This window comes from Tenebrio molitor, chromosome 4 (genome assembly GCF_963966145.1).
Source record: "Tenebrio molitor chromosome 4, icTenMoli1.1, whole genome shotgun sequence".
NCBI lineage: Eukaryota > Metazoa > Arthropoda > Insecta > Coleoptera > Tenebrionidae > Tenebrio > Tenebrio molitor.
In genome coordinates, this window is record NC_091049.1 from 27,694,422 (window position 1) to 27,706,683 (window position 12,262).

The following is a 12,262-nucleotide window of genomic DNA, read 5'->3' on the forward strand; positions in this document are numbered from 1 at the left end:
TTTATTAAGTTAATGATTCAAAAATATGTTTTATCACAAAAAGCAGCACAAAAAATATTGTATGGTACTCTTGTGAAAACTCCATTGCTTTACTCACTCACATACAGCGCTCGACTGCGTCTCGCGCCATATTACCGTTCGTAAAGCAATGGATCGTTTTCAACACTTGTAACATAAATAACTATTACAGTGGTGTATTTGTTTTGCTGCTATTTTTCACTTCGTTGAAATTGTATTACATATAAAGAATTAAACCAGGAAGCTATATCAAAAATCTTCAACTAAAACTATCTCAGAAATTGAAATACATATAAAAACATTTTCACGATATGTCTATATTTCAAAAACTTTGAATTATTTTTTATTTTCTCTAACTATTTAATAGTTTTAAAGCAGTGCAAGAAGTGTATCAATCAAGATCAAATAAAAATAGTTACATTACATCTACGAACTAGGTTCGATAGTTAACTCAACTAGGAGGAAACTATCTCACTTTTGTGATTTTCATCACTTTTAATCACACGGTTTCAGAATTGCTTCCGACAGTCTAAAAATTGTACTAAACATTTCATAATATGTATATTCAAATTAAGCAACTATATCAAAAATCTCGTTGATTAATTCCACAAAACTATTTCAGAAAATGTCTATTTTGTCACATTCTCCCCGGTTCTCAACTGAGAAATTTTGCAGAGCTTTATTTTCTTTCAAAGTAAATTATATCAGTACTTGCCAATTCATGGTATCTCGACATTCTAAAAACTATATCAAAACTGTCACCGACATCATAAAATCAACTAAATCAAAACTATCTCAGATTCTTTCACTTAGTGTACGGAAAATCTATTGGATTTAAATGATATTTTAATCTTCTCGACTGTCTAAAAACTGAGTTGTTGCTCTGATTGTTGATTATTCTCGGAATTGATATTTATTATGTCGTAATAGTCACAACTAGTTCGGAATTTAGTCTTCCGACCTCACCTCGACACTTCCGCTTCATTTCACAACGCTCTCGGAATCATTTTAATTTTTCTCATTTCTTTCCATCAACAGAGTTATCTGGAAGCTATTTTAACCGTTTTATTTTAACCTCCCAAAGAGAAACTATTTCAGAAATGTCGGAACAATCTGACTCCCATGTCCAGCGATAATTCAAATTGTACCACACGAACCGACCAACTATGGCAACTTTCTTCGATTCGGACAACAAACCAGTACTCCAACTTATGCAATTTTTCAATATTAATTATAGATTATCGATAGAATTTAGATCCGCAATAAAAAAAACACAAACGGTTCCGAAAGTCAGTGTTTTGGTAAACTTTTCCAATTACGTAATTATAATTGGCATCTGGGGGCAATTAAAGGTTGTCCTAGTTGGCTGAAAATTAATTAAATTTCTCCGCGAACTTATGCCTACTCGAAATTAGTTTTTAATTAAGAAAAACTGGCTCAAGATTGCACATTGTGCACTCCATCCAGGACCCGGAGACTAATTAATTACTAATTAATTCGTCGATTGGTATTTTATTGTGACAATTATGTCGGAAATTACTCGTAATTCCGATGCCAAGCGAACGTTTAAATAAATTCTTACAAGCAGTTTGCAAATTGTCGAACACGAATTTTATTTAAACGATGAATAATTTATAAATTCTTGGGTATTACGCGATTCGCTCGAAAATGAGCGATCCCACGACGGAATTAATTAGCGTAAGCGCGATCAATTAAAATTACAACCAGATGGATTAAAGATTGTCGTAGGGCGAGGTTTGAAGAGATCGGAGTCACGTCTGAGCTCGGTTCGCAGTGACTGGAACAATGTGACGACGGTAATTAATTAGTGCAATTAGACCGAATTAGCGCCAATTAAGACGGGACAAGTGTCCACGATCAGAGCCGCGTTGATTATTAGATTTTTGTAAACTGGTGAACATGTGCGGATGTGATTTAACAGTCGGAAAAAAATCCGGCGATCGCATTCCTGTCATGATCGCAGATAATTTAAATGAACGTTTGAAAAAATCGCGGTAGCCTTGAAACGTCACAAAACAAAATATCCGGGCGATGGTTTTTTGTTCGATATGGGCAACTGCGATGGATCGAAAAACTGGGCCAGGCCCGCCGCCATCGCTCGAATTTTTCCTCAACTAATAAAACTCAAGTGGATGTGAAACGGAATTAAATCTGTCACAGTCAATTTAAGGCAATTTGTGCGGCGGTCGTCATCGTCGGCCCCCGATCGACGATTCCCGACTTACGTAAAGCGTGCGCCGCCGCCGGGCGGGACAATGGGAGCGACGGAGACGGCGACGGCGTCGGTAATTAGCCGGATTGGATCTATTTTAAACGAAAACGCGGCTAGAAAATTTCTGTTCAAATAGAATTTCGAGTCGTCGACGGCGTCGGCCAAAAATTTGGCATTTGAAATTTAAAAATCCCAAAGCTTGGCTTCGGATAAACTTGCATTATGCTCTTTAATTAGAATTTGAACGGCCGGTGTGAGACGGCAGGCTAATTAAAATCCGGGAAAAGGTTGCGGTTGTGACACCGTATACAGGGTGAAACCGCGAAGCGACGAACTTTTACGAACCAGCTGTCACTAACTGTACACAACGCCGGTGGAAATGTCTCTTTTAATATTCATGATGCTCGGTTTGTTTGCTTGCGAATAGATTTATTCGCGCAAATGGAATCCGGATTTTTTTTTCTCGATGCCTGACAGGTGGTCGTCTTACCTTGACAAACTGCAAGTTTTCATTTTTATGTTTTACGCGGTGATGTTTGATTAACTGTGTGGTCGGTCATGAATCGATTAAAAATGTCCGCGAGGTGCGAGTGTGCGATTCGAGGCGCGCTCGTGGGTACAGGGCGTCCCAAAAATATTTGTGCGAAGCAATTTTGGCATATCAGAAGAGGTTTTTGAAACTGTGTGAAATATCGGGTTTGTATGAGAAACTAGAAATTTTTCAAAATTGGAAAGGGTTGAGGTGTTTTTGGATTTTTTATTGAAATGTGGGTGTCCCAAAAATGGCACCGCGGATGAAGAAAGAAAAGACAAAAGACGTTCCGAATGTTTTCAAAAAACATAAAATTGATGGACCAGATGCGAGTGTGCGATTCGAGACGCGCCCGTGGGTACAGGGCGTCCCAAAAATATTTGTACGAAGCTATTTTGATAGGTTGAAAGGTTTTCGGGGTTTTTGAAATTGTGCAAAATATCGGGTTTTTATGAGAAACTAGGAATTTTTCAAAATTGGGAAAAGTTGGAGCGTTTTTGGAATTATTATTGTAATGTGGGTGTCCCAAAAATGGCACCGGGGAGCGGGGATGAAGGAAGAAGAAATGAAAGAAGTTTCGAACATTTTCAAAAATCGGGGCACCCTGATCTATTTAAATTTATAAATTTTTGGAAATTAGTCAAGTACCTATACTGTAGTATTTGACAATTTGACATATTATACTACGCAGTGTCCAAAAAAGTGTTTAGGCATTTCAAAAATCGCGTTAGAAAATTTCTGTGATGATTTTTTGAAACTGACCGCTTTTGAAAACTAAGAAACCGTTATTCGTTTGTTTGTGCAGCGTGTCACTAGCTTAGGTGAGATCCAGCTAATTTTAGATTGATGCAGAGCATCAAACATAATTAACTTTTTGAAAAAACGGCCTTTTAAAAACACTGAAAAAATGTATACAGGCTGATCAGAAAAATGTTGAAATTTGAGCGGTAACTTTTTATTTTTGAATGTTTACCTTGAATGAAATCGTTATTCATTTGTTTGGATTCGTAGTGAGCGTTAAGAAATCATTCAATCAAGTTGAGAAACTCAGAAACATTTTCGGAAAATATATACAGGATGATCAGATTTTTTTTTTAATTTAGTGGTAATTTGAAATTTTTTGTAAACTCATTACTTACGATTTATTTTATTATGAAATCATTACTCATTTTGGACCTAATTTTGGATTTGTACAGAGTATCTAAAAATAATCCGCTTTCGGAAATACCCTTTCAAAAACACTCTATCAAAAGATATACAGAACAATCTGAAAAATGGTGACAATTGAGTGACCCCTTTTATCAAACATACACAGGACGAAAAAAAAAAGGATCCGTCAATTTTTGATTGTGAAATCGTTATTCGTTTGTTTATATAATCCAGTAGCAACAGTTAATACAGAATTGAAATAATTTTAGATTTAATCATATAAAGTTATAATCATAAACTTCAAGAAACGTTTTTTCAAAAATTAAAATGAAATTTTTTTGGGAATTAAGTAGAAATTTTTTCTCTTTCAAATTTAACTGCAAGTAAATTCGCGTTGTTTTGGGAGGCCATGGAAATGTTGCATTTAATTTGGTAGTAAGGGTGTCTGTTAGGTTATATTTTTCAAACTTTGAGGTTATAAATAGCGTCAATGTGTAGTGCACTGTTGCCAGTTTGACTAGTTTGCAATAGAAGAATCAGACATCGGGGGAAATTCAGCAACATGTTATGGTCATTTTGATGGGTCCGCATGTCAGGCATTTTAGTGGCGGAAATCAGTGTGTCCAACGTAAAAAAATAATAAATCATGACCTCTCATTATGCCAAAACAACGTGAACGTTGTTTCACCAGCAGTTTTTTATTCAATTGTTAATTTGGACGATATTTGACATAAAATTGAAACAAAACGAGATTATTCAAAATTAATTTTTGAAAATATAAAAATATTTGAATATAAAACAACCATAAAAGGGGGTAAGATCTTCATTATTAATTTCTCTTGGTGTAAATTCCAATCAAATCGTATCTTTAGCAGAAATAGTCACTTTTCTAAAAAATATTTCAAAAAATGTATATACAGGGTGACAAAAAAAAAACACGCTAGTAGTACTTCCATAATTCAGAGAAAACTTTTTGTTCTTATTATTTGAGACTAGTTTTTTCATTCTAGGACAACAACATTAGTTGGCTGCGTGATTTCGCTGGAAACAATTTCAACTCTGATTTTATCATTCCAGATCTATAATTTCATTCAAATTTAATTCTTTGTCTAGAGTGTTGTGCTATTCTGTAAATTACATTCGACAAGAAATAAATTAAGATTATGCTTCTCTTTAGGGAAGTGTTATTTAGAGTGTTATTTAAAAAGTGTTATTACAAAGAATTCAAAGATATAAAACAGAAAAAAAATACAGAAATGTCAGTCCACCCAATCTGGTAGAATTTTTTTTTTGTTCCTTATTTTTTCAAACAATTTTTACATTTGTAAATGTTTAAAATTTTTTTTTTTTTTAATTTTTTTATTTTTTAAACATTTACAAATGTAGAAATTGTTTGAAAAAAATATGTTTAATATTATTATTTTGTTAAATAGGATAATTATAAAAATATCGGGTGTTGAATAGTCGATTGTGAACGCACCACTCGTCAAAAACACAAAACGTATAAAGTAAGGTTAAATTGAAACAGCTGATCCGTGATCCGTGGTGCGTTCACAATCGACTCTTCAACGTCTACTTTGAAGATAAATTTAAATGAATAATTATATTTTGTAAAATCTTGTAATAGTAAAAATTATTTTTATACCGGGTGGACAATTCCAAGCCATAAATCATGACATTGTTTTTTAATCATATTTTTTAAAACGTTTCTTTATGCATTTTTTGATTATCTAACTTCTAAAAATCTAGTAAAATCTCAGTCACAAAAAAACAAAAGCCAAAAGAAGAAACAATTCTTCAAACTAATGAAATTCAAAATGATTTATAGATCGTAGAATGGGCAAAGCAAAAAAAAGTGAAGAACTGAAAATTGAGTTCTTCCCTTCTAAAAATTATCCAACATTATTGAGACAAAAGCAAAAAGAAGAAACAAAAATTCTACAAACTGATGAAATTCTAATTAAATCTTTTCTAAAATTTCTGAGCGCTCCTATAATAATCAATTATAAATTATTTATAATTCGTAAAATTAGTAAAACAAAAAAAAAGTGAAGATTTGCAAATCGAATTCATGCTTTCTAAAAATTATTATAATTGTGTAAAATGTATTTTCTTTCAAAAATACAAAATTTTGCAATTCATTTTTTCTTTTAAAATCTCTCAAGAGACCCAGAGACAAAAACAAGAAAATATTTGTGAAAATGTCCCTCGCGTTTTTTAATTTTTGTTTTTTTATTTTTGAGCAATAATAATTTATCGCTTCTGTATTTAGCTCATCAGCATCCGCCTCGGAGTGACAGTTGACGGTGGCGAAAATAACCCATTGCCAAGTTCACCAGTGGCGTACTTACCGTTGAGGGGGCTCTGTTCGAAAGGCGGGGGGCTCGACGAGTCAGTCTTGAGTTGCGAAGTGGCGAACGGGAGAATGCTCGACGGAAAAATTCCCTGCGGCACAGCAAACAGAAAAAAAAATGCATTAAACATCGCCAACCACCATCAAGATCTTGTACTGTTATTAGGCGCAATTTGCCAACACCGATTAGATTTACTAATTAATGCAAATCGCGAGCCGAGTCGCGTCGAAAAAGAGCCGAATAACAGTACAGCCGGGACAAACAATGGCCGAAGTGGCTCTCAAAGCGGAATATAAATAATGAAAAGGTTATAAAATTTGTGTGAAAATATGTAAAGTACACACAGAAGGGGGACCCGCCGCTCGATTCTCATGGTTCAGATTTGGAGGCCCCGGCACAGTTAGGCGAGAAATCGGACGAAAAACGCAAACAACACGAGTAATTTACGTTTTAATTGTGCTCGGAGTGGATCTAAATAAAATCGTAACGATTCTCACAATTTTTCTTCGCGTTATCATCAAAATTACCGTGAAAGGTAATTAGGAGAAGGAACAATGGGCCCGGCTGAGATGGTGATTTTTCGGCGGAAATCCGATTTGCTCGAGAAACGAACGATTCAGGAAAATGGAATGAACTGTCGTAATGACGGCCGCTGCTGCCGTTGTTTGCTTTGGTGTGAGACCGATTTTTAAACACTTTACAACCGGATCTATGTTGTTCGCTTCGTTATCCGACATTAACGTGGAGCGCGCCGGTTATTTTTGAGATTGTTACGATATGGGACGTGGGGGCGGCTCCAGGGACCGGCCTCGAGCCGTTCCCGTTACCGATCGATTCGAATATCGCGAAAATCGACCGAAAAATACAAGAATGACCTTGGACGCGGAGTTGAACCTCCATGAGAAAACGCCAGGGATTTTGGGGGGTTATCTGCTCATGCGGATTTCTACGAAAAATGTGGGAAAAATCGAGTGTTTTGAAATTGCTAAGAATACTTGACTGCATATTTTAGTTCTTTGACAAAAAAAAACAAGAAAAAAGATAATTGTTGGAAAAGAATTAAATCAAATACTCGTATGTGCTTGATGCAAATTATTGTCAATGTTGACTTAAATTGCGGTTTTACCGGTTCAAAAGTCAGTTTTTTAATTACTTATTCTTGAATTTGCATTAATTTATTTAATTAGCGATTGGTACAAATTTTGAGTGCAAAATGACCCAAGCGAAAGAAACTGTTTTAAAAATCTGAGAGAGATCTTCACATCTATACTTAGAAAATTTGTATTTAGTCAGAATAATTACTTAATTGTAATTTATTCAAATTTATTTAATTGGCGATTAGTATGAAGTGTTGTAAAATGTGATAGAACGCTCCAAACATTGTAGTGGTTGGGATGATAATTGGTTAATTTAATTAGGGTAATTTGTTCAAACACATAATCAGGAATCGGCAAAAAAGTAAATTTTAATTAGTAAATTTAATTCAATTGACTTGTCATGATTTGTCCAAATTTATTTTGTCAGCAAATGTCGTTCAGATTTGGACAAAAAGGAACTCTTCTAGAAAGTGATAAATTAACGTCAATTGTCCAAAAACTTCCAAATAATTAATGTACTTGAATTTGCGTATTTAGAAATTAGTATAAATTAAATTCCAAAATTTGGTCCAGTCAGAAACAGAATTCTAAAATCTTTCGAATCACAAGATATATTTTTTTTACTAAAACGTTTGTAGTAAAACAGTGATCAGTATTTTTCGTTTCGATCATAATTAGTAAATTTCTCTGTATTATTCATAATTTTATTGTTTTAGAACAAAATTAAATTTGCAATTATAACAAAAGTGGTGATTTTCCCCAAGTTTTGAACATTATTCAACATTTTTCTCTTCTCCCACAAAATACAATTCATTTAATTCAATGTAATCATCGCAATTTACTTAAAACTTATTTCACTTGAAATTGGTATAAATTTAGATTTAATTTTTTTGTTTTGAAAAAACGCTAAAGAAACTACTCTGCAACTTATTTGTAATTCGTAAAATTAATAAAGCAACTTAATTTAACTGAATTTAATTAACGTAATTGGGTAAAATTTATTTTAATCGCGACTAATACGAATTGAGGTTAGATTATCTAATTGTGAGTTGGAAAAACAAAATATTCTTTAAAAGTGGAATTTTCCAATAAGAATTTTTTGCAAAATTTCTAAACATTGTTAAGTACATGCTTGTCTTTCAGCTGATCTACTAATTAATTAATTTAAGTCCGTTTTAAATACCAGTGGTGATTTTAATTGAATCTGATTGAACTAATTTACATTTTTTTTAAATTACCGTTCAAATTTAGATTCCAAAATTTGGGTGTAGTGACAAAAAGTTGTTTAAAAACTGCTAAACGTCAACATTCCTGAGCTCCGGATGTGGCTTTTAAATCATTCATAATTAACAAATTTGATCCAATTTAATTGTGTCCATTGGCTAAAATTTATTCCGTTCCCAATCAGCACAAATTAAAGCCTCGACTGAATTTTCATAAGAAAACATGCAATTAATTGTGCAATTGGATTAATTAATTACCTAAAACAGTGAGCGAAATCAAAAATGAACTGATAACTTGCAAAATAATTGAGAGAAAAATTAGAAATAATTGGAATTAATTATTGTACATAATGTGTTCATTTGCTAAAATATATTTCATTAGCAATCAGCACAAATCAGTCTCGAGTGAATTTTTAGGAAAAAATTGCAATCAATTATGAAATTGGATTAATTAATTGCCTAAATAGTGAGCGAAATCAAAAATGAATTGAGAACTTGCAAAATAATTTAGAAAAAAATTAGAAATCATTGGAATTAATTATTGTACATGATTTGTCCATTTGCTAAAATATATTTCATTACTAATTAACACAAATTAAAGCCTGGAGTGGATTTTTGTAAGAAAACAAGCAATTAATGATGAAATTAGATTAATTAATTGCCTAAAATAGTTAGCGAAATCAAAAATGAACTGATAGCTTGCAAAATAATTTAGAGAAAAATTAGAAATAATTGGACTGGAATTAATTATTGTACATAATGTGTCCATTTGCTAAAATGTACCTATTTCATTAGCAATCAGCACAAATCAAAGTCTCGAGTGAATTTTTGGGAAAAAATTGCAATCAATTATGAAATTGGATTAGTTAATTTCCTGAAATAGTGAGCGAAATCAAAAATTAATTCAGAACTTACAAAATAATTTAGAAAAAAATTAGGAATCATTGGAATTAATTATTGTAGATGATGTGTCCATTTGCTAAAATATATTTCATTACTAATTAACACAAATTAAAGCCTCGAGTGATTTTCTTGAAAGAAAAAATTGCAATTAATTATGAAATTGTATTAATTAACTGCCTAAAATAGTTAGCGAAATCAAAAATGAACTGATAACTTGCAAAATAATTTAGAGAAAAATTAGAAATAATTGGAATGGAATTAATTATTGTACATAATGTGTTGATTTGCTAAAATGTATTTCATTAGTCATTACCAATCAGCACAAATTAAAGCCTCGAGTAAATTTTTGTGAGAAAACATGCAATTAATTATGAAATTAGATTAATTAATTGCCTAAAATAGAGAGCAAAATCAAAAATGAATTGAGAACTTTCAAAATAATTTAAAGAAAAATTAGAAATCATTGGAATTAATTATTGTACATGACTTGTCCATTTGCAAAAATATATTTCATTACTAATTAACAAAAGTTAAACCCTGGAGTGAATTTTCATAAGAAAACATGCAATTAATTATGAAATTGGATTAATTAATTACCTAAAATAGAGAGCGAAATCAAAAATGAACTGATAACTTGCAAAATAATTCAGAGAAAAATTAGAAATAATTGGAATTAATTATATGTAATACATAGTGTTTATTTGCTAAAATCAATCGGTACAAATTAAAGACTCGAGTGAATTTTAGGAAAAAAAATTGCAATGAATAATGAAATTGGATTAATTAATTGCCTAAAATAGTGAGCAAAATCAAAAATGAATTGAGAACTTGCAAAATAATTTAGAGAAAAATTAGAAATCATTGGAATTAATTATGGTACATGATTTGTCCATTTGCTAAAATATATTTCATTAACACAAATTAAAGCCTCGAGTGAATTTTTGTAAGAAAACATGCAATTAATAATGAAATTAGATTAATTAATTGCCTAAAATAACTGAACTAATACCTTGCAAAGCAATTTAGAGAACAATTAGAAATAATTGGAATTAATTTATTACACTGTACAATTAATTATGGGTATTTACTAAGTTTTGTAAATATGTACTGAGTTTAGTAAAATTAATTAAAATTAGTTGTAAAATTGTAAAGAATTTGGCAACGACGTTCTAGTTTTGCAATTAAAGCGTTCAATTCAAATTCTATCGGAGAGAACGAAATCAATTACAATAAATTTTGCATTTGAAATTGAAATAATACGATTAGTGCATTTTTTCCAGCTCTGGCAATTACGCATTGTGAAAGAATTTTTGTAATCCTTTCAGTCCAGCCTTGTACCGAAAGCCTCAAATAACTGTTATTGGCATCAAAAGAACTGTTCGACATTACAAAAACGTAATTCGGAATTATCTAAAATAGATATCTGACAACCGGGGGACCACATGAGATTGTGGAATTCGAATAAATTGTCTACGAATGACTGTGTATTTTTCCAATTAACAAAAAACCACTGACAAAAGCGCGATTAACTAATTTAAAAAAAATATATAGTAGAGTTGTGCTCACCCGGGACGCTTGTCCTCCCTTCTGGTCCGCCCCCATCTTGGCGTCGTCGACCTTCCCCCTCGCCTCCAGGTCAGCGAAGGAGTATTCGCCCCCCTGCAGCCCATTGGCGTACGTCGTTTTTGGCTTGAGCCCCAAATTGAGGGGCGTCTTCTGAGCGGTGGCGAAATTTTGAGGTATGTTCGGACTAGAATTGTGCGTTATTATTAGGTTAGGAATGTTGGGGATGGTGGTTGAGGTATATTTATTTGACAGGTCGCCGGCGGACTTGGGCGACAGCGGCGTGCTCGGCGGGGTGGGCGGCTGGCTGGGGGGCGAGCCCCCGTCCACTTTGCCCCCCGGATTCAGCGTGAAATTCTCGAAGATTTTACCTGCAACAAGACGCGGAGATAACCATCACTGATCGCCTGTCAATTGTCAATAATGCATGGCACGCTGTGTTTATAATAAGCTGAAATATGCACGTTCATATATTAGATATTGGTCGGGTTGGGACGGGGGTCATCGCCCTCCGGCTCCTCCACGAACAATTAAAGTATCTCCATGTACATGCCAATCAGATATCGTGTAATGTAACCTAATAGACAGATGGGAACCGTGATACCGGACGCCTTAAGGGGGGACTACACGAGGACGGCGAGTGGCGGCCTCTAGGGCGCGCCGCGGGAACTGAAAAGAGGCAGGAAATACGAAATTTCTTGGAACAAAAATGCGGGGAAAACCAGAAAAGGAATGATGAAAGAAAAGAGAAAAGAAATTAATAACAAATCGTTTGATGTGCGGTGACCTTTAAGATTAAAAAACAAGTTGGCTGCGGCAAAAATGCGAAATCATTTATCAATGGGTGCGCTGGAAACAAAGTAATTCTCCCCGGGCAACTTGATTATAATAACCAGATAGAAAAAGAAAGTAGGTAAGCGATATAAAGAGACAAATATTCTTAAAATGCGAAAGAAAAAACCGCACAAAAAAAAGGAAGAAATTTGAGTAGAAAATGAGGAAGTACGACAGGGTTGCGCACTGAGGCCAGGTCTATTTACAAGTTATGTTAGTGGTCGGACGAAGTTACGTTCGAATGTTATAAAAAAAAAGGGAAAAAAAAAGAGCAAAAGGATAATAACCGAAAAAATTGAAACATAAAGTAAACAATGAAAAAATAATAGAATCGAGTAATTTTATAATCGAGTTAG

General features: G+C 33.3%; 1 protein-coding gene across 4 annotated transcripts in view; it reads right to left on the minus strand.

Moving 5' to 3' along the window:
• Positions 1–12,262, minus strand: part of LOC138130039 (zinc finger protein castor homolog 1-like) — a 144,804-nt gene that overhangs the window by 14,490 nt on the left and 118,052 nt on the right. For all 4 annotated transcript variants that reach the window (XM_069046405.1, XM_069046406.1, XM_069046407.1 and 1 more), the window contains exons 4-5: positions 11,076–11,443; positions 6,284–6,377 (exon numbers count right to left, since the gene is read on the minus strand). In XM_069046405.1, coding sequence (XP_068902506.1) covers positions 6,284–6,377; positions 11,076–11,443 — 462 coding nt within the window. The remainder of the gene's footprint in view (positions 1–6,283; positions 6,378–11,075; positions 11,444–12,262) is intronic.